Raw genomic sequence first — 26,818 nt, 5'->3', positions numbered from 1 at the left:
GAAACAAAAGCTTTTCTTAGTATTACAGGAGCAATCACTGCTTTTTTGAAAGGAGTCTTAAAAGCTCAAAACCACCGAAGAAAAATCGAAGATTCTCCCCAATTTCAACATTGAGGAGGCCACAAATTCTAGCAAGGGCTTCAATTTCCTCCTCAGAGATCCAAGATGAACTCCAATTGACTTATAAACCCTAGAGTAAGCTCTCTTCAATTTCTATGTAAGATCGAGTTCATAGTAAATTGTTTCAGATTTCCAAATGAATGGAAAACTCTCTCTCTATTTGTGTCTTCTCCTGCAATTTCATTGCGAAATCTGTCTATTATGGTTGATTTATATTGAGAAGTCCTGAAAAATTCGTTGTTTTCATCTACGCAGTTGTCGCATTCTAGAGAACTTTTATCTTCCGAATTCTTGGCAATGGAAAAACTGGGGTTTCTCTTTAAGGTACAGAGTGCTATCGCGATGATTGCAGTAATGGCAGTTGTGGCCATGGCAGATGACAATAACAATGTGTTCCAGCCTTGCCAAGACACTCATATCCAGAAATCTGATGGCTTCACATTTGGTATCGCCTTCTCTTCGAGGTCTTCTTTCTTTGTCAACGGTACCACACAGCTCTCACCTTGTGATCGCAGGCTTTCTCTCTCTACAAACAATGCCCAACTTGCGATATTCAGGCCCAAGGTGGACCAAATTTCTCTCCTCACCATTAATACCACCAACTTTGCCCCGGTAAGCTTTTTGGCAGTCTCCCTAATATGAATCTAGGGTTTCATCTTTTGGCCAATTTTTGCCCTTTCTATGGAGAAATTGTATGAGTTTTTTCTACCCCTTGCACATTCTTCCTCTTGCTTCAAGGGTTTCCATTATTTGTGTGACTCTAGAAAATTTTTTTTATGGATGTTTTGTTTCTATTTTTTATGGATGGTTGTTCAAGAATGATAGGAATGGGGATCCGGTTTTGGCATTGATCTGGGTATTTGGCAGATACTTTGTATTTTCAAGATTTTTGTTGAGAATCAGAAGAATGGCAGATTGGGTTTTGGTATAGCGCTATTTGGTGGATGTGGTTGTTTGGATTTCATGGGTTTTATGTTTTTATTTGTTAGATTCATTGGTTGAATGCTTTGAGTGGGGAATTTCTTGATGTAGAGTTGTGCATTATATGAAGCAACACAAACACATGATTTCCTTTTTTCTTGTTTTGGTATTTAGAGAAATTGTGATTATATGGTAGTGGACATAATTATATGGTAGTGGACATATATTAGGATTTATGATCTTTTACTTTTAATTTGGGAATTCTTGTGTGGTTTATGGGGCAAATATTTGGGTTTTGAATATATGAATTTGCTGTTGTTTTGGAATTGTGAACTCTTCCAAATCATTTTGTCCCTGCTTGGTCTCCGCATTGTTCGCAAAATCGAACCGGAACTGTTAACCGGACATGGGCCCGGAAGCGATTTAACCGGCCTAACCGGTAAACCGGCCGATTCAACCGCTCTAACCGGACAAGTCGCGAACGATCTAAAAAATATTGAAAAAGATAAAAAATATACAAAAATAATATACTGAAATATGAAAAGCATATAATAAAACAAAACACACTCAAATGAAGTTGAAAATTAATGAAAAAAATGGATTTTAATGACTCAATTTGTACCTAGGGGTATTTTTAAAACTTTTTGCAAAAAATGGGAAAAATATAAAAGTGAATATCAATGACCAATTTTTTTTTTAATATTTACCATAATGTAAATAATATTAAAATAGTGTTAAAAAAATCAACTTAATCAACTCTTTTTTTTAAAAGAAAATGAAGAAGAAATTAAGTTATATATAAAATAGGCCCTTCTTTTTGTCAACTAAGTAGTAAATGGCGTTAAATGATTTTGTAAAAGATGGGAAAATATAAAAGTGGGTATCAATGACCAATTTTTTTTTAATCTTTACCATAATGTAAAGAATATTAAAATAATGTTAAAAAAATCGACTTGACCAACTTCTTTTTTTAAAAGAAAATGAAAAAAAATTAAGTTATATATATATATATATATATATATATATATATATATATAGGCCCTTCTTTTTGCCAATCCTGTAGTAAATGGTGTATTGGTTATTGGGTCTAATATTAAAAGACTTCTTTATAAAATGTTTCGAGTTCAATTCTGGTGGGTAGGTAATTTTTATTTCGAGTTCGATTCCGGTGGGTAGGTAATTTTTTTGAACCAACGAAATGGATTCTTAAAAGAAAAGTAATTTTTTTGAACCAATGAAATGGATTCTTTAAATAAATGGTAATTTTTTTGAACCAACGAGAAAAGATTCTTAAAAGAAAAGTAATTTTTTTAACCAACGTAAAGTAATTTTTTTGAACCACTAAAAGAAAAGCCGCTGGCGACAAGATTCTAACATGATTCACAAAGCTTAAACATGAAAGCTAACCAATGAGCCATTCTAATACATATGATATGAATTTGAAGTAATATTCTATTTAACGTTTAAAATACCATCACCAAAACCGCCCAAAATCGGAACCGGCCATTGGCCGGTTCCGATCGGCCCGGTTAGATTGGCCGGTTTTGCAAACACTGGTCTCTAAGTACAACAAATCTTCTTAACTATGTATTTGGAGGCCTCAATTTTTTAATGATGGGTTTTAGAGTTGGTTTATGATGTGCCTTGAGGTATACACTACCTTTTTGTCTACAAAGGAATAGTTGTACAAGTAGGGATGGTGAGGAGGCCTCTGTTGAAATATTATCAGAGCTCTACCTTCCTGTAGTCAATATCTCATTAAGGAGTTTTATACTTTTATTTTGTTTTTTCAAAACTGATTTATACTTTTATTTGTTGAAAATATCGTTCCAACAATTAATTTTTGTTTCCTCTTCATGAGCGCCACATTATTAATGATCATTCTTTGCATTTATGTGGGTTGCTATTATAACTAGAACTGGAGATTGGGCTTGTATTGAGTTATGTTTAGCGCTAATTTCCTAACAACATTCATCCTAAGAAACTGCCAACCTTGTCAGGAATTTATTTTTTTCCTGAATGTGTGGTTATTCAGGTTTGTTCAAGTAAAAGGACATGTAAATCCCATTTTTATCTTGGTCTACAGTGTTCAAATCACAAATCTCACCACTTCTCAACCAGTTGCTTACTGCTATGGCTTGCCCTCCCATCTCCTCTGCAGATTTTTGATCACTAAGTAGTTAAAATTTGTTTCTTTTGCATGATAAAGCAAAATTCTTGAACACATTTGTTTTGTCAGAATGCTCTCTCAAGAGAATTCATTCGCAAAGAGAGCTTTCCGTCACATGGAAAAGCACTTTAATACCTAAATAGGTATGAAGCTGCTTTCTCAATAAAATGCATAGAACGCTGTTTAAAGGTGGGAACATGCTTTCGCACATGATACAGTGTCCAATGCTTTTTATGAAACAAACATGGGAAAGTAGGAGTCGATAAGCAAAGCACTTTCTCAGAGAGTTCTTTTCTGAGGAACAAACACGCCCTAAAGAGGACAAAGAGTACAATGTCCATGTGCTCTCATAGGTAAAATATCATGAAATGAATTTTAGCGAAGCTGACAGGAAATCACCACTAGATTTTTTTCTATGGAATCAATGAATGTTGGCGGAGAGATATGCTTGGTCATATCATTAATGACCAACCTCCTCTTGGACATTGATAAAACATCATTGATGTGGTAAGTTGTCACTAGTCTAGCTGATGGGTTTACGGGAAAAGGAATTAACTGTTATATGGTTATATTATCATATCTCGAGCCTCCTTTTGACATGAGCAAAAATCCCATAGATATGGTTAGTTCTTGACAACCCAGCTGATGATGTTAAGTGACTGCTTTTAATAATAAAATCAAGTGCGATGTGGTAAGCTCTTACTATTGAAATTTACCATGAATTTGTGAGACGTTAGATATAATATTGCACTTGGCCTAATGGAATTATACTGCATTGCCAACCAACCTTGCTCTTGATACTTTCTCAAAAAAAAAAACCTTGCTCTTGATACTTCACTTACTTGGTAGACATTTACTGACCTTTGAGATTTCAGCAAAGGGTACTGAATGTCTAACAAGCAAGTGAATTATTAGGTGGCGCAGGGTTGGTGGCTAGGACAAGGTTACTGGTTGGATGGTGTGGGTTTAGGGTGCTTTGTGCATTTCGTGCTGTGTAGGGCGTAGCATACCTTAAGTATTGTGCAGGGCTATACGTTTACTGTGCATTGTGCGATATGTTGTGTAACATTGCGTAATGTAATGCATTGCTGATAAATGTGATTCATTTCGCACCTTGCACAATGAGCATCGGTATGGAAGCAAAATTTGTGCAAATTAGGCGATGTTGGGAAAGCAAAGCGCATTCGCAGTGCATGGGCAGCTATGCACAGGCGTGAGGTCCGTGTGATCAATGCCCATTCACAGCGTGCATGCGCATATTTCAAATTATTCAGTATGAGAGGATTCTCTTCAATTCATGCCGTGAGTAAGAACTAGTACTCGGTTCATAAGTGCGGGTACGGTATATTCTGTACTACAAGCATTGGATTGTGTGGAGTTTGCAGTGCATTTTGAGCAGTGTCTGGTGCGCATGAATAATGCATTCACTTAAATGCAAATGCAAGATCCACAATGCATAGATTCATTGTGTGGGGGTACGAAACATTGTGCGAGGTGCTCCAAGCATATATTGTGCATGCACATCACATAACAGGGTGATTGGAAACGGAAGAGAAGAACTCGATCACTTCTAGCAACGCAAACTGTTGGACTGCTGGTAAGGCGTCAGGTTTACTTTTTGGCACAAAGGGGATTCAAAACGGAGTTTTATGCTAATCTACATTGATGATCTTGATGTGGTCCCCACTGAAAATGTTGACGGAATGTGCTTTGTGAAGATTAAAGATGAGCTTGTTGAGGCGTGTTTGGGTAGATGGGAGAATTGCCTTTTGGGGTGTTTCTTTGGATGAAGGCTTGAATGGATGTACATGAAGAGTATGCTGTAAAAGATGCCTAGGTTACATCCTGATCTTGAAATCTTTTCTCTCAGTGATGGTTTCTGCTTTCAAACAAAGGAGGAGATGGTTGCCATAATTGGGGGCCCGTGGTTTGTGAATAAATAGTGCCTAGTACTTCAAGGCTGGGATGCTATTGTGCAACTATCTACGTGAACAAGATAAATCGTGCTAGTTTGGATCAAACTCCCAAATCTCCCAATGGTGTTTTGGGAGCTTGAGTTTCTCTTTCGCATCTCATCAAGTGTGGGTAAGCCAATTTTCATGGACAAGCCAACGAAGCTAACAACACGATCCGAACGTTGAATCTGTGTTGCACTGGACTTGGAGAAGACATGAAGGAGGTATGGTTTGAGATTAAAAGAACGCAATTTAGGCAACAAATCCATTATGAATTCATTCCCATGATGTGCTCAAATTGTAAGAAAATGGGGCACACATCTGAATTATGCAGTTCATTACCAATTTCTAAAACTCCAAAAGCCATTAATAGTGCGATTATTGGAGAGTTGTGAAAGGGCGGAAGCAATTTGTTTACAAAACAAAGTTGTAGAAAGCACATGGAATGTCTTTCAGGTGTTGTCCAATCTCAATGATGATGTTGATGCTGCTGTAAATGATAGATTGACGGTGTGCGAGAGCCAAGAAGCTCAAGATTTAGCAGCCATGGCTGCTGCTGTTGCAATAGGCTCACGTGGCCTTCGTGATGATGTGTCTTTCACAAGATTGGCTGATGGTAGTGCCTCGCCAAATCAGTTTGGGGGTAACAATGAGATTTCGTTGCCAATAGAGTTGCATGATGGTCTTTTGGTAGAGAAGGAATCACCTCTTGCTGTTTTACTGGAAAAGGATAATCAAGACAAGAATGCAGTTTCTAATTCCATGCCTTCGAAGGTTTTGAATAATATGAAAGCCAATGAATTTGATTTTGGAAAGGAGGCAATCACCAAAGAAGAAAGAATTGACACAGGCAAGTCACCAATAAACAATATCACGTGTGAGGGAGAGGTCATGTGTGCTCCTGTGGATCCCACTTTGTGAAAGAGACCAAGAATGCTGTTGACATTAACAATACCATTTCCCCCCCCAACTTCCTCGAGCGACACCATGGAGGATAACCAGTTGTGTAGTCATGTATGGTTTGTAGCATAGTTACCAGGATCTCCTCCCATGCTTGGCGATCTCTTGCAGAACCTCGATTCTCTGGATCCCGGAGCAGATCTCGTCTGAACTCAATTTAGTGTTTTCGGGATCTCGCTTCATCTTATAAGGGAACCAGTTCCTTACAATTTAATTTCATTACAGGATCTAGTTCCCTAGTCTTATGCTTTGTACTCCAGAGTGTATTGGGATCTAGATTACAAAATAACGGAACACAAGCATCACCACATATGGCATCTAGATCCCACCAATATGGGATCGCTTTAAAGTTCCTTATTTATTTCATAGAAGGACTAAGCTTACATGTTATTCGTTAACAACACCGGGAGCTACATTTTAAAGCCACGGATCCTTATTACTCACACGAGGAACTCGTGTTCTAAGAAAATGGAGCTTGCTCTTATAAAAGTTATTCCTCGCTCTATAATATTTTGGATCACTTTTAGTAATGCGCTCCTTGAGTTAAGAACCCTTGGGAACTTTTCTTCAAGTTTAGCATCTCACACCTTTCTATAATAACTCTCAACCCTATGTAATAAAGGAGCTCGATCCTCAACACACATGGACCTCGATCCTGACCTTTGAGGTTGTACATGCATCAATCCCTAACATAGGGATCTTTAATATAGCTTCGATCCATCGATCTCGGAATCGTTCCTGTTCTCGTACCCCACCTTTGAGGTTGTACGGGCATCTATCTCTAACATAGTGATCTTCAATATAGCTTCGATCTGCCGATCCCGCCCCACCCCCAATCTTGGAACCGTTCCTGTTGCCGTAGCCAACAACTATGGTTTGTAGAGAGAACTGTGCGAAACTCTATAGCTAAACCATCGGCTTTACATGGTAAGGCTACTGCAAAAGCTATCAGGCATGACCAAAAGACTGAATCGAGCAGAGATATCGAATTTGGCTCCGGTTGGCCCTAAACCTTTCAAATAATTTACAAACATGGCAGGAAGTCCTGGATTTACTAGATATTATCTTTGAGTCTTGGAATGGTAGGGTGGGGGGAACACCTATGTACCGGTTTGTAAAGAAGTCGAGGAGATTAGCATCTTCTTGAGTGGAACAAAAATTCTTTTGGCCATGTGGGAGAGCAAATTTCTTCTATGCTCCGGCATCCCTTTACATTACATGATAGTTTATGCCTTGACCCATTTAATGAGAGTTTACTGTTGGAGGAGAGGGACTGTACTTATGATTTGCAGTAATCATTGATGCATGAGGAGAGCCTGTGGAGGTAGAAGTCGTGCCAAACATGGTTAAGGGATGGTGATTCCAATATAAGGTTCTTCCGTCTATCCACTATTATCAGAAGAAGGAATGATAAGATCACACTTCTCAAAGACTAGAATGGGGGTCCTATTGCTACTAAAACACAAATTGAAGAGCATATGGTTGGATACTTTGAGGATCCTCTTCCACATGAAAGTAACATTAATCTTCATTTGGTTGATGAGTTTTTGCCACCATCACTGCTTAGCTCACATTAGCATAGGCATGCATTTGGAATATGAAGAGTGAAAGTGCTCTGGGTCCAGATGGTTTCATTATGGAATTCTATAAGTTTAGCTGGGAGGTGATTAAAAAGGATTTATTTGCAGCCCTGAATGATTTCATCAGAAGAGGTAAGTTTATCAAGCAAATAAACTCTTTCATTTGCCTCATTCTTAAAGTTAATTCTTGTACTATTATGAAGGATTTTAGATTTATTGGTTCTTGCGATGTCCTTTATAAGATAATAAACAACATTATCTCTAACTGATCAAGGGAAGTCTTGGAAAGTCTTATTGATCCTAAACATGCATCATTTCTTAAGGAAGGCTCATTACTCATGGCAAATGAACTTATTTCACTCTATCATAAGAATTCTACTAAGCCTAAGATGTGCTTATCTCTAGATCTAAGCAGTGTATACAATCGGGTATCTTGCGAGTTTGTACTTGCTAGTCTGCGAGCCTTAGGATTCCCAGAACTTTTTATCCCTTAGATTCATCGTCACACCCACTTTTTCTGTGCTTTATAATGGCTCTCCAAACGGTTATTTTAGAGGCAAAAGGGGTCTATGGCAAGGTTATCCATTGTCTCCTTACCTCTTTTGCTGGTTATGGACTTCCTAAGAAGGCCATTGAATCACGCTATGATGCAATGCATGATTTCTTCATCTTTCCCATCTGGTTGTGATTATGGTGTGTCTCACCTTTTTTATGCGAATGATGCAGTTATTTTTTTGTGAAACTTCGTTTGAACTTTGAAAAGACTACAGGGCAAAAACTTAATGCAGCAAACAACCTAAGCATATTATTTTGAAGGAGTTAAGTTTTGGTGAAGGTTCTCTTCCAAAAAGGTATTTGGGGCTGACACGTTTTCATGGAAGCTTGAAACATATCCGTTATCATAGCTTGATAAGGATTATTGGCAAGATTGGGATTTGACAGGCTATATCTTAATCATATGCAGGTCATTTATTGTTGCTGACCTAGGCATGCATGCAACATGGTAAAAAGGTTGCAGCGCAACTTTCTTTGGGCTGGATCAGCTGGGAAAAAAGGGGTTCGCTTGGTTAAGTGGAAGACTCTATGTCTCACCTTTGAAGAGGGAGGCCATGGGATATGTGATATTTCAGAGTTTAATAACGCAAGCATAATGAAATGGGCATAGAGAGTTCTGGATAATACTTCCTCTCTGATGTCACTTTTCTTCAAGCACAGATAATTCAAAGATTCGTCTATCTGGGGGACTAGGAAGAAGAGTTGTTCTTATGCTTAGAAGGGCATCCAAATATGGTTGTCTTATCTTCGCCATAATGTTGGATAGGCTATTGGAAATGACTGGTTTGTTGATTTTTGAGTAGATATGTGGTTATCAAAAAATCTATTTGGGAGTCATATGGAAATCATATTCACAAGGATCTGGGTGTTCTTGCTAAGCTCAAGGTACCGAATTATTTGCAAGGTTCTCCTGAGATATGAAACCTTCCCTCTCTTACATTTGGTCCTTTACTCAGAATTTGAAAGGAAGTAGAGGCATTTACAATCCCATTACAGCCTCAGAATGACTTCTGGTATGGACCCATTGTATTAATTGGCTCTTTTTGGTTAAGAAGGCATGAAACTTTATTCTACGCAGGGGCTCCCCTCAGCCCATTTTAGGGCTTTATGGTCTTCGTGATGCCACCTAAGGCGAAGTGGTTCTCGCAGTTGGCTCTACATCGTCGCCTTAAAACCTCATCTCTTTTACTATAGAGCGGGATTGCACTGGCATCCATGTGCCTTTTTTCTCATACTAAAGATGACAACATATGTTATCTTTTATTTCCTTTTCACAGGGCATTTGGATATCGGTTGCATGTAGATGTGGTAAAATATTCTGTCCAGACCCATCCATTGCAACGACAGTAAGGAAATGAATTACATTCAGATTCAAATCCGAGGGGCTTGTCAATATATAACACTCCTTATTCTTCACTACAGTTTATATGCTATGAGGAGTGAAATCACCGAATTTTTCAAGGGAAGGTGTCCAAGAGGGAACAACTACTGAGAAGGATCACCTGTCATGTCAAAGAGATGGCAGATGATAAAGCTTGGTCTTTTCACATACCAGAAAAGGCCATTACGGGCAACTTACAAGTAACATGACTCCGATAGGAGATAAAGTCCTCTATCCCGATTATATGGTCTACTCCACTTCCCCGACATTTTAAGTTGAATGTTGAGAGGGCTTCTCTACAAATCCAAGGCTAGCAGGTTGTTGCTATGTCAGTAGAGCCGACAATGGATTTTTCATTGCTGCATATGCTAACCCTCTTGGCATTGCATCGAATAATTATGCAGAGTTTCATGCCTCGCAAGCGGGTATGGACTTAGCCATTTAGTTGGATTGTTTTCTCCTACAGATCGAGAGCGACTCCTTTTTACTTGTTAATGTAATTCATGATCGTTGTAAAGCTCCATGGGTGCTCCACACCGTAGCCGTTAATTGCCGTTATAGACTCATTGGTCGTGCATGGTCCATCTCTCATATCTATCGTGAGGCTAATATGGTGGCTGATTCACTTGATAAGAAGGTCATAGTTTTTTTAGATGCCACCATTTGGCAGTCTAGACCTCCAAAGTTTATTTCTTTTTTTTCAATAAACCAGTGGGGGAGAAGGCCCTCTACTTGTTTTTCATTAATAAAAATAACAAAATACATCTCATAATTTTATAACCCTGCAGTAGGGAAATTGAGCGATATAGTGAAGTAGAGGAAGAGAAATGAAATCTGGCGGTCTAGAGCGCCAAATGGTAGCATTTGAGAAGGTTGTGGCCTTCTTAGCAAGTGTGTCAGTCACCATATTAGCCTCACGATAAATATGGGAAATGGACCACGTACGATTAATGAGTTTATAACGGTAATTGAGAGCTACAATATGTAGCGACCAAGGGGCTTTGTATCGACCACGAATTACATTGACAAGTAAGGATGAGTCTCTCTCAATCTGTAGGGGGAAGCAATCTAACTTGATGGCTAGATTCACACCTGCTTGCAAGGCATGGAAGTCTAAATAGTTATTTGACACAATGCCAAGAAGGTGTGCGAATGCAGCAATAAAAGAACCATTGTCACCTCTAATGACACCTCCACCAGCTGCGAGCCCTGGATTTTGAAGAGACGCCCCATCAACATTTGACTTGAAACGGTGAGAAGGAAAAGACCATGCAAATGGGATAGAAGATTTTATCTTCTGTTGACGCCATGTGATGTGGAGGTTATCTGTTATGGCCTTCTCTGATATGTGGAAGGCAAGACTTTAACATATGCTAGTTCTCTAATATGGGAAGTGATCATCTTGAGAAGTTGTTCTAGTTTGGACACCTTCCCTTAAAAGATTCGGTGATTATGATCCTCCCACAACATCCACTAGTAGTAAAAAAGAGGGAAAGCCAAATATTGAGTAGGCCATTTGTCTTGAATCTGAAGGCGATCCATTTCCTTATTATAGCTGCAATAGATGGTTCTGAATAGAATATTTTACCGCATCTCCATGCAATCGATGTCCAAATGCCTCGCAAGAAAAATAATTAAACAAAGGATGGTATGTATTGTCATTGTTAGGATGGCAAAAGGGGTATACAGATGCCAGAGCTATCCCTCGCTGTTGTAATAAAGAGTAGGTGGGAAGGCGTTGATGAAGGGCCAACCCAGAACAACATTTTGCTTTGGGGTGACATCCTAAAGTCCATAAGTCCTTGAAAATGGGCTATATGGTTCCCTTACTCCGAATAAAGTCCCATGCATCCGTAACATAATAGAGGCCATTAGTAAAACGGGTCCAAACCAAAAAATCACTTTGAGATTGTAGTGGGAATGTAAATGCCTTTAGTCTCCTTCCAAACTTTGAGTAAAGGGCCAGATGTGGGAGTGGGAAGATTCCATATTTGAGGAGAACCTTCCAAATAATCTGAGACTTTTGATTTGGCAAGAACATCCAAATCCTTGTGAATATGATTTCCATAGGACTCTCAAATAGATTTTTCTGATAGCCACGGGTCCCCCTAGAAATCCACCTGCTAACCGTCCACAATAATTCATCTAACATTATGTTGAAGATTGGATAACCACATTTGGATGCCCTTTTAAGCATAAGAACAACTCCTCTACTTGGTCTCCAAATAAATAAATCTTTAAAGTATCTTTGCTTGAAAAAACATGATATAAGAGGAGGGTTTGCAACAACTCTCTTTGCCAATTTCATCATGCTTGCAATAATAAATTCTAGAATATCACAAATCCCATGTCCTCCCTCTTCTATGGTAAAGAAGACAAATGATGCCCTTTCTTCCCAACTGTGCCTCCTCAAGAAAGTTGCGTTATAGTGTCTCTATCACATTACATTTGTGGCTTAGTAAAATGAAATATAGGATCCAAAAAATTGCTGAGGAACTAAGCATTGACTTTAACAACTGTAAGCGGTCTGCATAAGATAAAGATAGGGCTTGCCATGTCTCAATCTTACCTATATTCTTCTCCACAAGACTATTACAATGGTTATGTTTCAAGCTTCCATGAAAAAATGGCAGCCCCAAATATATTATTGGGAGGGAACTTTCACCAATACCCAATTTGTTCAGGATCATATGCTTAGTATTTTTCGCTACCCCAAAGAACAAAGCTTTACTTTTGGCTATATTAAGCTTTTGCCCCTTGATCTTTTCAAATATTGACAATATAGAATTCATAGCACTAGGAACTCTATATGAAGTCTCATAGAATATAACTGCATCATCTACATAAAGAGATATGACACATCATAATCACAACCACATGGGAAAGCTGAAGGAACAATACCTTTTGTCATGGCGTGGTCCAACTGCCTCTTTAAGAAGTCCATAACCAGCAGAAAGAGATAAGGGGGCAATAGATCACCCTGCTGTAGACCCCTTTTGCCTCTGAAGAAGCCTTTTGGAGAGCCATTATGGAGTACTAAAAAAGAAGGCGTGGTGATGCAATGACGAGTACAAGAGATGAAAAGATCTGGAAATCCCAAAGCTCGCATTCTAACAAGTACAAATTCCCAAGACACCCAATCGTATGCACTGCTTAAATCCAATTGTAAGCACATCTCAGGTTTAGCAAAATTCTTATGACGGTGAGATCAATTAATTTGCCATCAGTATATTATATGTAGTGAACCTTTCTTTAAGAAATGTAGCCTGTCTATGGTCAGTAAGACTACCCAGGACTTCCCTCAATCGGTTCGAGATAAACTTGTTAATTATCTTGTAAAGAACATTGCATAATTCAATAGGTCTAAAATCCTTCATGATATTGGGAGAATTAGTCTTAGGGATCAGACAAAGGAAAGTAGAGTTTATTTGTTTGAGAAATTTACCTCTTTTGAAGAAATCATTCAAGGCCACAAATAAGTCATTTTTAATCATCTCCCAATTGAACTTATAGACTTTCACTATGAAACCATTTGTACCCGGGGCACTTTCACTCTTCATGACCCAAATGCAAGCTTTGTTTTTTTCTAAAGTAACATCCTCAACAAGCTGCCTTTGCTCATGCAAGATGAGTCGTGACGGCGGTAAGAAGTCATCAGCCAAATGGAGATCAATATTGCTTTTTTGTGCTAGAAGATCTTCAAAGAATCCAACCATATGTTTTGTATATAGCTGGAAGATCCTTGTGTTAAAGTCGCCATCCCTAAGCCATATTTGTCGTGATTTCTGCCTCTTTCTCTCCTCATGCATTAATAATTACTGCAAATTATTAGTGCGTTCCTTCTCCTCCATTATTAAACTCTCATTAGAAGAGTCAAGGCTTAAGTTATCATGTAATAAAGAGAGTTGCTTGTGAAAAGAGGAGATCTAGTGCCCCACGTGGCCAAAACATTTATTGTTCCATTCACGGAGATGCCTTCTTGTTCTCTTTAACTTCATTAGTCATTACAAACAGATACATAGGAGTTCCTCCCACCCTACCATTCCAAGACTTAGGGAGAATATCCAAAAAATCGGGTACTTTCTACCATGTTGTGAAATATTGAAAAAGGGAAATCAGTAGAGGACAATGGTCTGAATTACCCTTTGACAATAAATCCAACCTTGATTCTAAAAAAGAGAGGACCCAATCAGTATTTGCAAGAGACGTTCCCTTATGCATTTTTTAGTAGCTTGGCTATTAGACCACGAGAACCACCCTCTAGCAGAGCCAAGGTTTGCCAAAGCACAGTCGACTAATGTGTGAGCAAAATCTCCTTAGCCAGGAGGCAGAGGAACTCGCCCACCCATTTTCTCTGAATTGTCTAAGATGGTGTTAACGTCCCTTAATACTAAGCCAAGACCTCATAATATTGACACATCTATCTCAAGAGATCCCAATATATGGCCCTCCGAGCAACCGTGTTATATGCATAGACTCCTGTTATTCTTAACACTAGTTTTTCAAAAAGCGCTAGGCGGGTCCTAGGCGGTCTGGGTGGTTCAGGCCGCCCAACGCCTAGGCACGCGCCTAGAACCTGGGTGGCCCAGTTGAATCCAAATAAGGATTCTGCAGTGCAGTTATGTCAGTATCAGTTATATGTATTGCAGTACATAATTCAAATTATACTACATATTAGCATTTATCACACACTCCATAAACATAACCATAATCTATAAGTCGGTTCATACTCCAGATCCATAATCCAATTAAAACTTAAAGTTACAACCAATCAAATTATCAAACCATGTTATCAAATAATATTACACCATTACTGCAGTATACCACCATGAGGAAGAAAACAAAATTGAATTATGAAACTATGAAAGTAATACGTGAAGACTCAAAAGAATATGCAACAGTTCAATACACAATACTTCAATCAAAGTTCAAACTTCAAAGTTTAATAATTATTCAACAATCAACATTCATCATTCATTCATAATCATAAAATCTTGGGTCAGCTGCATTGGCATCATATTCATCGGAGTCGATGGAGTCATCACCCTCCTCGACATATTGGTCGTCCCTGTCCTCCTCCATCTCTTCTGAATCATCCTCTTCCTCCATCCTTGTTCTCTGTGTTGAAGATCTAATGGCTCTAGGAGGGTCAGCTGATGTCCCTGAAGCATTCATGACCATGTCCCATGTCAATCTTTCATGCCCCTCGACCTCATCATCATCAACTAACCACTCCATAGCATGGTCCATATTTTTTGATCTGATGGGGTCTCTCTTATATCTCTTAGCAAATCTGTCTTTCAAGAATCGAATGTACTTGACATAGACTAGGTCATTGAGCCTCTTTGATTCAAGCCTGTTCCTTATCGTTGTATGAATCTAACAAAATCAAATGAATCTAACTAAAATCTAAAATCTATGGTTCATGTATTATTTATAAAGTTATACAAATTACCCTTACGGCCTTACCCCTTCAAAAGTACTCCAATTGCGCTCACAACCGGATGAAGAAGTGGTTAGGTTTAAGATCCGAATGACCAACTTTTGTAAATTTGGAGAACTAAACCCATGTTAGCTAAACCAATGGGCTGCAAAGATATAGAATAAAATCATAAATAAATAATAAAATTACTTGATTACTTCACAGCTTGAACTTAAGAATAATATTAATACCTGGATCAATTTTGGCCCTTTGCCTCATCGCCATTGGACTTCCAAAAGACTTTAATGGGTACTTGTAATTTATCAGCTCATCAACACATATAATATCCTGCATATCAGGATCAAGGTCTAACACCTCTACACACTCATTAAATCTATTCATAATTATGTCATTTGTTTGTATATCCTTGTCAATATAAAAAAAAGCTGGGTTCAAATAATAACCAGCTGCATGCAATGGCCAATGTAGCTGCCTATCCCACTTCTCATCAATAATCTAAAAAACAGGCTTGTAGCGGGTTTCTTAATCATTGATATTTTGGGCTATCTCTCTTTTGCATTTCTCTATAGCATCATATATGTAGCCCATAGAAGGCTTGTCATTATCAACCATGCAAAGGACTTTGACAAGAGGAAAAACTACCTTTAGAATGCCCTTCACCCCTCTCTAAAAAGCCTTAGAAAGTATAAAATCTCTCACCTTCTTCCCAACCTGATCCTTAGACCACTTGCATGCGCTCCACTCATCTGAGATAAACATTTGCCTCAACTGCACTCTCCTCGAATGTATGCTATCTAGGCATAAGTACCAAGTCGCAAATCTCGTGACCTCAGGCCTCACAATCTCTTTCTTCTTTGTAAAGGTACGCATCATGCTGAGGGTGAGATGGTGGCTATAAATGAAATTTGTAACTAACTTGACCTTCTTCACTGCACTTGATATCTCGGTTAAACCGCTAAGAGCCTCAAGCATGAGGTCAATACAATGTGCTGCACATGGTGTCCAAAAGATTTTAGGATAAACTATGCGCAACAAATTAGATGCAGCAACATTAGCAGCAGCATTGTCTGTGACAACCTGTACAACAAGATGCTTCCCAACCTCCTTGATTCCCTTCTCTATCACTTGAAATATGTAATGGGCATCATGGATATGATCAGAGGCATTAATAAACCTCAAAAAGACAATCCCTGCAGGACAATTCACAAGTAAATTCATCTGACTTCATCTCTTCCTATCACTCCAAGAATCAGTCATAATATAAACCCCATACTAAGCCCATGCATCCTTCTTAAGTTTTACAACTTCCTTCGTGGCACTCACTGCCTTTTTTAAAAAAGACTCTGAAAGCTCATATGGGGTTGGCAGTTTCATCCCAGGGCCAAATTGGCCAACTGCCTCTATCGCAGCATAGAAGCTGCTTAAGCGAGCGGTATTGAAAGGAGTGCCTGCCTCATAAAGCCATGTAGCAAGATACACAGCTCTATGTCTCTCTTCCTTCTTGATTCTATTTTCAATGGTGGTTTGCTTTTTTATTTTTTCTCCTGCAACCTCAGGGTCAAGTCGAGGTAAAAAACTATCCATTGGGCCTCTAATCCGAGGCTCCTTAGTCCCGAAACCAGAAGCAATTACATCTCCCTTCCCCTTTCCCTTAATAATGGATTGCTCAACCTCGTGACATCCCTCCATTTCCTCATCACTATCATCATCATCAAAATTGACCCGAACCCCAGACCTAATCTCTGCTATAGAGGCAAATCTCTCATCTTTTTTCATTTTCACCATATTTTAAAAATTGTTTATTTCCTCTTTAACAACATCAGGAGTCTTTTAACATGGAGCAACATCACCCTTGATACCGGCAAGATGTTTCTTGAACCAGTTTATACATTCTTCTATATCCTTTTCACAAAACTTGCATCTTATGCAATATTTATCATTAGGATCTGAGTTATAGCCATATTTTCATCCGGGATCACTACTCTTGTTAGATCTCGAAGAAGACATCTAAAAAATAATGCAAATTACTAAAGCAATAAAAAAATCACTTACTTAGAGTTTGATTGCTCAATCTTCAAACTTCCACCTCAAAGATGCTTCTAAATACTCAAAATCTTCTAAAAAACCCCCTAATAACTTTGCAAAACATCAAAAAGTAAACCTAATATCAATGGGTGATGTTTTGATCAATTTTTTTTAACTTGGAGAAACCCTTCTATCGTAAAAAATTCACCAAAAACTAGATTTTTGGGGCTTTCTCTCGCTAAAATTGGCTCCAACAAGTTTTAGGGTTCAAATGAATCTAAAACCCTGATTTTTGGCTATTAAAAACAAAAAAAATGACCAAAATTGCCCCTACCAAAAACAATTTCCGCCCCTGGGCAGGGCGTAGGTCCTGGGCGCCCGCCTAGGCGGGTTCCGTACCGCCTAGGTGGCCGCCCAGGGATCGACCGCCCAGATTGGCGGCTTGGGCGATGCGCCCAGGCCTTTCGGATCGCCTAGGCGCTGGGCTTTCCACTTTTTGAATCATTGCTTAACACATTGCCATTGCATAAACGGGTTGCTTGGACTATGAGCATCTAGTCGTTGACATCCACCACATGTATTGAAAATATGCATGGTTTCCATAAGAGCATGATATGAGATTTGCCATGTACTTTGTTTGCAACAACATTTTCATAAAAACCCAACTTTCTAGCCCATTTAGTTTCTAATAAGAAAAGAAGCTCAACATTATACAATTCACTAGATTACCAATGTCCTGAATTCTTCCCCTGAAGGCCACGTGGATTCCATGAAACTACTGACCTAAAGATATTATGAAGAGGTAGAAGAATTACTTGCAGTTAGCAAGGCTTCCTTCAAAATTCGTTGAGCCTTCATCATCACCTTACTGTTTCCAGCATGCATGTTATTCGCGTTAGCACGTGCCTTACTCTTCAAATTACTCATTTCGGTCCTCTGATTATCCATACCAGATGCTACAGTAGCATTGTCATGTAAAATCGACAGTTTAACCATTGCCTCCGTTGCAATTTTCATTGCGAACTATTCGTGTGAGCTTAATTGGCTGTCTTCCATGGTGGTCCTCAACGGAAAAGGCGGGGTGGTACTGGTAACTCAGTAGCATGTTTGGTTCCTTCCACACGAGAGCTATCTTCAGCAGCACGTGTTTTCTCCCTCGCATGTTCTGGCGTATGATGATGAACTGTCCATGTGAAAGGCTTCATCACTGATGTTTTCCGCCTCCCCAACATTAAATCCATTGGATTCCATATTATTCAAACTCTCAAAAAATTTGGACTTAGAAACGGCCCACTTATCTTGGTTATTCCTTTCCACCAAAATAGCAGGTGTTGATACCTTCACCAAAAGACAATCATGCTCAACTGTTATCAAGGAAATCTCATTGCTGCCCCCAAGCTGATGTGGCGAGGCACTGCCAACGGGCAATCTTATAGAAGACATGTCACCATCAAGGCCATGTGGGCTTGTTTCAGCAGCAGCAGCCATGGCTGCTGAGCTTTGAGGTTCTAGGCTCACACGCCGTCAATCCCTCTGCTACAACAACCTCAACATCATCATTTAGATTAGACAGCAATTGAAAACCATTTCTTGTGTTTTCCACTTCTTTCCTCTTGTAAATAAATTGCTTTTGGACTTTTACGGGTCTTTACCCATCCTTACCAGAGGGCAATGTAACAACAGTACCATTACTAGTGTTTGGACCGTTAGACATGGGTAATGATCGACATAATTCAGGCTTATGTCCCATTCTTTTGCAATTCTAGCATATTATGGGAACTAATTCATAAGAAATTTGCTGCTTATATTGCTTCCCTTTAATCTCAAACCATACCTCTTTCAAGCATGTCTTTTTTAAGTCCATTGCAATACAGATTTGAGGCTTAGATCATGTTCTCAATTGCGTTGGTTTATTCATGAAAATTAGCTTCCCCACGCTTGATGATATGTGAAACAATAACTCAGCCTCCCCAAATCCTGTGGGGAGATTTGGTAGTTTGATCCATACAGGCTCGGTTTGTCTTGTTCTTCTAGATGGCTACACGGTAGGATCCTAGTCTTGAAGTACTAGACACTTTTTTTTTCACAAACCGTGGGCACCTAGTTCGAGCGACAATCATCTACTCCTTTGTTTGAAAACGAAAAACTAGAAAACCATCATTGAGAGAGAAAATTTCAAGATCATGCTTTAGCCTCCACATCCTTTGTAGCATATTCTTTATGTACGTCCACTCTGCTTGCGACCCAAAAAGTATCCCAAAAGACAATTCTCCCATCTACCCAAACATGTCTCAACAAGCTCATTTTCAATCTTCACAAAGCATTTTCCATCAACAGTTTTGGTAGGGAGCACATCAAGATCATCAAACAAGGAAACTCCATTCTGGATGCCTTTTGTGTCAAATAAATACTCTGATGACTTGTCAACACTCCAACAATTTGCATTACCAGTAGAAGTTGAGTTGTTCTCTTTAATAGCCAAATCTGGTTTTAACGGTGGAAACTCCTCCTCACCTAGTACTCTATTGCAACCAGATCCAGATCCGTGAATATTCTCCATATGAGAATCCAATAGAACATCGTAAACATTATCTACAGGATCAGATCTGTGAACAACTTTTTCCAAAACACCGAGAACACCATCCTCATGCACAGCAGCATCTTTAAATGGAGCATTGACATCTACTGGATCAGATCCCTGGATATCTAAAACACCATTGCCTTGGAAAACATTCTTCTCAACAGAACCACCATAAACATTAACAATAACATCATTAACATCAGCAGTATTCACCTCAGCAGTGTCGACATCTGCACCATTAACATAAATATCATTCCCAAAAGATGGAGATCCAAGATCTCTCTTCGTTGGAAAACCAGATTGCAGCACCTTGGCCACATCACCATTAATGAATTCGCTGGAAACTCCACCCAACTTTGAAAGAGAAAACATAGGATCAGGAGGTTTTTTGATGGACAAGTCCGCCATGGGAGGATCGTCACCATGGCTGGACTGTCCCATAGACACCATGACTGCGTCCCTAGTCCTCACAGCCATTGCTGCACATGCACCTCACACACCTCCAGACTTTATTCTCTTACTCTACGTCATGATGTTGCACAATTGCATTACTGTAGGGTTATAAACTTATGACCTGTAATTTGCTATTCTTATCAGTGAAAAATGGGTAGTTCACCCATTGATTTATCCAAAAAAAAAAAGATGTGTATATGTGTATGGTGCATTCCATGTAATAAGATGTTGTCTACAATGCAAAATTTGTGATTGTGCATTTGTTTGGCGAACTGTGGATTGCACGGTGTACAATGCATAGTATGGAGCGATAAGTAAACCTATTAAAAAAAATTTATGTCCATCTTACAAATGAAAGATACCTTCTAGGAGATAATAAGGTCCTGCAATTGATCACCACCAGCTCCCAATACCAATCTTTACTGTTCAACAGAGTTGCCCAGACAAGGAGACATCAAAAAATTATTACCATCTTTTACCTGATGTGAAGTTCTATATTGCTCCTTTCTTGTTGCGTGAGTTATAAATGTGGCATCAGTCAAAATTAGCATGCTTGAAAAATTTTCCTGAACTTCCATATAGCTTTCGGCTTTTCTTTCAAACCACAGGTTGGTCTCTTGGCTTTGATATTAAGGTTTACAGCTGGAAAACAAGCACCGACCTGTGAAAGCAAAGAAGGAGCCACTCTCATCCTTGTCATAGTGAGGACTATCCTGTCAAGAAGTTCACAGTAATTTCATCCAAATGTCCAAACCCTGACGACTTTCTCTCTGACAGCTTTGTTGTCAAGATTATTTATTAATTAAGTGTTTTTTTTCCCCACTTTGTATCATCTATGAAGTAATTTGACCTCCAGCTTCACCATATGGAACTGATTATCAGATTAGTAAAAAAGGACCTCCACTACATACAAGCTTTCATGATACCCCGTGTTAATGTTATTGATCTTTGTGCAAACCAGATGTTCAACATTCACTATTAATTTCTCAAAAAACATTCTCCATTAAGTGATAATATTATCTGGTCTTGTTGCATTTTTTAATCTTGTGGAGGAAGACTCTTCTCCAGTCTATTTTGCAGTATTATGCAGATGCCAGCAGAAGTGTTGCATGCTGTAGGTGTAAGACATGTGATTGCCAAAACTGTTTGACATGGTGACTGCAAAACAGGGCACTGCAACATTGTCATAAGGAAATGCAATAATACCAAATTAAATTTTTAAAAAGTATTGCAAACTTCATATTGACACTTCCCTTGGGTTGGAAACATTGAAAAGAGGTGTTGATTGTGCTTGCTACCACTTCTCAAAAAATGTTTAACATTTCGGGGGAAGCGTGAAGAATGATTTTTGACATTTCTGATGGGAATGTTTAATGATGTCATCCAATGTTTGCACTTTGCACTTTGCTGTATCTTTGATAATTCTTGTTTGAGCTTCGGCGGGGTGTGTGTGTGTGTGTTATGGACATACATTCTGTTTCATTTGAGAATCGTCTATTATTGTCATCTTCATCATCATCATCTAAGCTTATCCCTATAATTTGGGGTTAAGCTACATGAATCCTGTTTTGCCTTCCACTCATGTCAAGGGCATCTCCTCAAACTATTTGAGCAGTAAATCATCATTATCATCCAAGCCTTACACCGTCTATTTGGGGTAAGCCACATGAATCCTGTATTGGCATTCCACTCTATCAAAGGGCATACCCTCAGTCAGGCCATAAGTCACCGTATCTTTCTCACTACTTCGATCCATGTCCTTTGGGACCTGTTCTTTGCCCTTTTAGAACCTTCCACTTGAACCGAATCACCTCTTCTAACTGATGCTGTTCTAGGTCAACGCTTCACATGACCAGACCACCTAAGTCTACTTTCTCTCATTTTATTGCTTATTGGAGCTACTCAACTATCCCTAAGTTCCCTCGAATGTTTTCATTTTGAATTCTATCATTCTTTATCCTGCCACTCATCCATCTCAACATCCTCATCACAACTGCACTCATTATATAGATATGTTATTTCTTTGCCACCCAACATTCCGTTTTATAAAGCATTGTTGGTCTTGCAGCTGTCCTATAGAACTTCTCCTTCAGTTTTAGTGGTATAAGACTCTAGAAGCACATCTCCACTTCATCCACCCGGCTCTAATTCTATAAGCAACATCTTCCTCAATCTCTCCTTTCTCATGGATTATCGATTTAAGATATCAAAAATAATATCTTTTAAGTACTTTACTTCCCATCTTTTAGGTACTTTACTTCCAAATATGAACTTGGTGTTTTTAGTATGTATATTAAAGCATTATCTCATTCAGACATGTTTGCATATGATACCCAGGAGTAATGCAGGTTCCAGGTTTAAACTGCAAGCACTTGATGATATCTTGAAACTTATCTTTTTACTTTGACTCTCGTCTTCTCTCTCTCTTTGACAAACTAGTCCTATTCGTCAATAAAATGCAGTTCCTGAGTCTCAGCCAAACTACTCTAGTTTTGTTTATCACAGCAACTTAAGTTCATTTCAAAGAGACGAAATTCCTGCTAAATGCATAACATGTAAATTCTTCTTTCCGGAAAGAGTCATGCTACCACTACTGTCCTTCAATGATTACTGCAAACCTGAAGGGGGAAGCTAGCACAGGATTCCAGATTAACGACAAGATTATCCCATGTGGGCTTTTGGAGGGCATGCAGTTGCTACTTCCTGGCCTATCCCAGTCTTAATGTTATCTGCATGTCTTAATTGTTCCCATAAAACCTTTTCATTTAGCTCTTAAATTCACTGTTTACCTTATCCTACTTCTTTTTTCTTTAATTCTTTGATGAATCAATGCTGCTGCTTCGGAAGCCACATTTATCGCATTATTCTATTTTTTCCGTGGTGTTCTATTCTGAAGCTGTTTTCTTTCTGTGTTTTCATCTGCATGCTAGGTTATTTTTTATTCTTTGTGACTTTTTCTTGTGGACTATTGGTTTGCAGAGAAACTTCTCAATTTATTGTCAAAGAAAACTTGTTTAGCTTGCATATATGACACGGAACATCCCCCTTTGCTACTTGTTTCATCTTTCATGTCTCATTTCTCTGCACCATTGGCTTTCGTTTCTTCAGCCGCAAGTGTCACCCTTGTAACTTAGTGTTTTAACTGTTTCCATTTGTTCTTGCTTGAGCTATGAGTGGTGAAACAAGTCTCTTTGCTGTCACACCAGAGGTTTCGGTGGTATCTGCTGCTTTCTTTTGGTAGAGGTCAGCACGTTTACTGAATATAAGATGTAGTGTTGCACTCGTCAATGCTGTAATCATTGAAGCCAATGCCCAAAACTTAGTAGTATGTTCTTCATCACTGAACCATTTGATTTCAGATGGATCTTGGGTGGATTATTCACCGACTCACTACCCTTGTTTGTCATTATTCTTTGTTGAAGATAACCGGTGAAGGAAATGATTTTGAGTGGATGATTCGCTGACTCACTTCCCTGTTTGTCATCATTCGTGCATTGAAGATAATCGATGATGACCATACGCAAGTGCTTTTCTTCCTGTTGTGCCTCCATCAATCAGCTGTCTGCTCTAAGTTACTTGTCTTGCTCTATCCTACTAACTGTATTTCGACCTTGCTTTGACTAGAAGCTGTGTTTCGCTTCCTAGAGGCTGTCTTGCTCCATTCTATGCAGGATTTGGTCTAAACTTTAGGAAGTGGATCTTTGTCATATTTTTCTTTTCCTCTTTTTTTTTTGTGTGCCTGTGGGGGGGGTTCTTCTCAGTAGAGCATGCATGGGAAGATATGGAGAGGTTTCTTGTGGGGCTTCCTCCCCCCACCCTTGGTCCAACATCTTGTTTTGAATCTATGCCATCCCCTTTCACTTTTCAGGATCTGACATGTAGACAAGACACACAAAAAGAGACATGCACGATCTAATGATGGCAATGCATGGGCCCAGTTAATGCATCTTCTTTACATATAAGATATCGATAAGAATAATGTAAAATAGCAATTTAATGGCATATTGTTTAATCATCACACTGACCGCAACATGTATTGCATCTTTCCAGGAGACATATGGTGGCTACATGGTAGCATTTGCAGGTCGAAAGTATGCTGCTAGATCTACTCCGTCTTTTGTTGCGAACTCTACATACATAGTCACCAGCTTTACTTTGGTAAGAATTTATGGCAACGTAAGCATTATCCTTGTTGTAGTTGTTTTTGTCCATTTGTGGATTCCATTCTGGTGAAAAGAAGAATTCATGGGTAACTAACGAGAACAATACAAAGAAAAACTTATGGGTGTTGCTTTGGCAGCCTATCCCTATCATCTCTATACTTAATTCTTGAGTTTGTGTGTTTCAGGTGCTCGAGTTTAAGAAGGGAACATTGCAAAACTTGTACTGGAAAAGAGATGGATGCAAGTCTTGCAAGGGAAACCCAAACTTTACTTGCTTGAATTTCCAGGACTGTGCAATTAAGCGATCAAGCTGCAAGGGCCATGGAGGCTCAGTTGACTGCAGCCTTGGCATCCAAATGGCTTTCTCAGGCACCGATAAGCATGAGGTGGTGCTCAACTCATGGTATGAGGTCGACAAGCTCAGGCAGTACTCTCTCTATGGCCTATACTCCAACCTCAGGGATTCTCTCACTAGCCAGTTCAACAACATCTTCTAGGTTGCTTCTCTTACTCTGTCTCGTTGTTGCTTCCATTGATACGATTTCATTATACCCTGCGTATCTCTCTCCTGAGGTTTGCTGTGTGCTGGTTGTGTATCATTTTTACTTCTCTGATAATCTGGCTGGCTGTTGGTATGCTGTATTTTCTTTTGCTCGAGGATCTTGTGTATGTATCTTCTTAGAGACGTATTTGAGAATTGAACTCGTTAGGCAATCGTTGTCTTTATTTCCATTCTTTTGAGAAACGTGTCCCACATTTGTACATTAAATCATGTCTATGAAGGCCCATGCTTCTCTCCTCCCACACACGCACGCTTATTTCTCTCAAACTCTTTCAATGTGCTAAAAAAATATTTGTATTGAAAACTATATATAGGGACTATAATACAAGGAGGTTACAAGTACGTTTGTTCGTCATAATTCAAGTTGGGTAGTGTCAGGGAAAAAAAAATTCTCGAACTTTATAAAGTGTCCCAAGCCATCCAATTTGACATCTAATGGTTAGGAGTGATTGTGACTTTGTCACAAAGATAAATGGTCTCATACACTATCTTTTTGTATTGCCCTGTAAATCTATGTATTTTCCTTAATTGAGCAAGACTAGGAGACCATTGTGCTTCCACCCTAGGGAAAAATAGCTATTTCGATTTTTTTTAATTAATTTTCTATTTGAAATTTTAGGATCCACTTTAGAAGCACTAGAGTATTTTGAAAAACATTGGATTTTGTAGTCCCTAAATAGTTTAGTCTAACCATTTAAAAATTTGTAGCAATTGGAGCCTAAGGCATTGGAAAAGATTGAGATTTTCTTTTCAGATCTAGAACTTGTCTTATATCAATCAAGGTCCCTACGACTCCATCGTATACCTTAATAATACCTGTCATAGCTTTGATGGTTTTATAAGTTGCGTCAGGCCCCATCAAAATGATCTTTTGTTAGGGCTCTTGTGATGAACTAATCCTAATGAGGGCACATAAACATATTAAATTAAAAACTTACGAATCTTTGAACGGTAACAATTTATTGAGACTGACAATCATTATCTATTATCGGAACGGTTGATTGCCGGTCGACTTTTAGATAAAGTACCCATAACCATTGCCGGTCGACTTTTAGATAAAGTACCCATAACCGCCTTAAAGTGGGTCTCATAACCGCCTTAAAGAGGGTCTCACATATAGGCTAATTCATGGGCTTAAATTCAAGGTGTTTAAATCCCAAAGCAAATTGTATAGGGTGGACAAGCCCAATGTTAGGAAGTAAAATACTTGAGAATTTCTCAAAGGACAAAGTTTTAGAGGTATATAAATCCTCTTCATTGGATATATTCTTTATTTTGTAGGTCCAGTGAGTTCCATTTTTCTCGTTAGAGGCCTCTTTGTTTTTTTTTTTTTTTTTTTGGGAAAGAGGTCTGGTTGTGGTGCTAGCACCCTACACCCTAATCATCACGCATAGTTTTCATTCCCACCACTAACATCTCCTCATTAATAATTTCAAAAAGCTAATTCCTAATCTACTGAAAAAAAAAAGGCAGGCGCCGTTTGCCCCACTTCATTGAAAAAAAGGGTAGGGGCCGTCTTCCCCACTCCATTGACGTACTTTTGTATTTTTTTTTTTGTTGGGTAATTCAGTGGGGGAAGACAGCCCCACTTAATTAGACGCAAGGGAGTTCATTTGACGGTTCTCACATTATTTTAGGAAACGAAATGGTAGCCCTGCAAGTCCAAATTGCTCATTTGAGTTCCCCTCAAGGTGTATTCGTTTGGAACTTGGAAAAACCGATATTTGAAGCTCAATATACACTTTATATCAGAACCCCACCAAGCTTGAATATGGATCGTGCTTTTAGTGGATCTCAAATATACATGATATTCAGCTGAAAATCAATTCATGACCACCTTATTATGGTTGTGTATCCCCCATAAAGGCTATTATTAACCAGGGGTTTTTTCATTTCAATACTTTCATATCATCTTTAATTCGCCTTCTAACCCCTACCAAAATATTTGA

General features: G+C 38.8%; 1 protein-coding gene across 1 annotated transcript; it reads left to right on the top strand.

Moving 5' to 3' along the window:
- The first annotated feature begins 9 nt into the window (after window positions 1–9).
- On the top strand, window positions 10–25,109 carry LOC18429461 (uncharacterized). The gene is made up of 4 exons (XM_088861485.1): window positions 10–195; window positions 376–732; window positions 24,195–24,302; window positions 24,493–25,109. The coding sequence occupies exons 2-4, from the start codon at window positions 418–420 to the stop codon at window positions 24,802–24,804; spliced, it is 735 nt and encodes a 244-aa protein (XP_088717611.1). The 5' UTR covers window positions 10–195; window positions 376–417; the 3' UTR covers window positions 24,805–25,109.
- Window positions 25,110–26,818: the final 1,709 nt, after the last annotated feature.

This window comes from Amborella trichopoda, chromosome 3 (genome assembly GCF_054954075.1).
Source record: "Amborella trichopoda isolate Santa Cruz 75 chromosome 3, AtrichopodaSantaCruz75HAP2 v2.0, whole genome shotgun sequence".
In the NCBI taxonomy this organism is placed as follows: Eukaryota; Viridiplantae; Streptophyta; class Magnoliopsida; order Amborellales; family Amborellaceae; genus Amborella; species Amborella trichopoda.
Note: the sequence above shows the minus strand (reverse complement) of the source record. Positions and strands in the feature narration are given on the sequence as shown.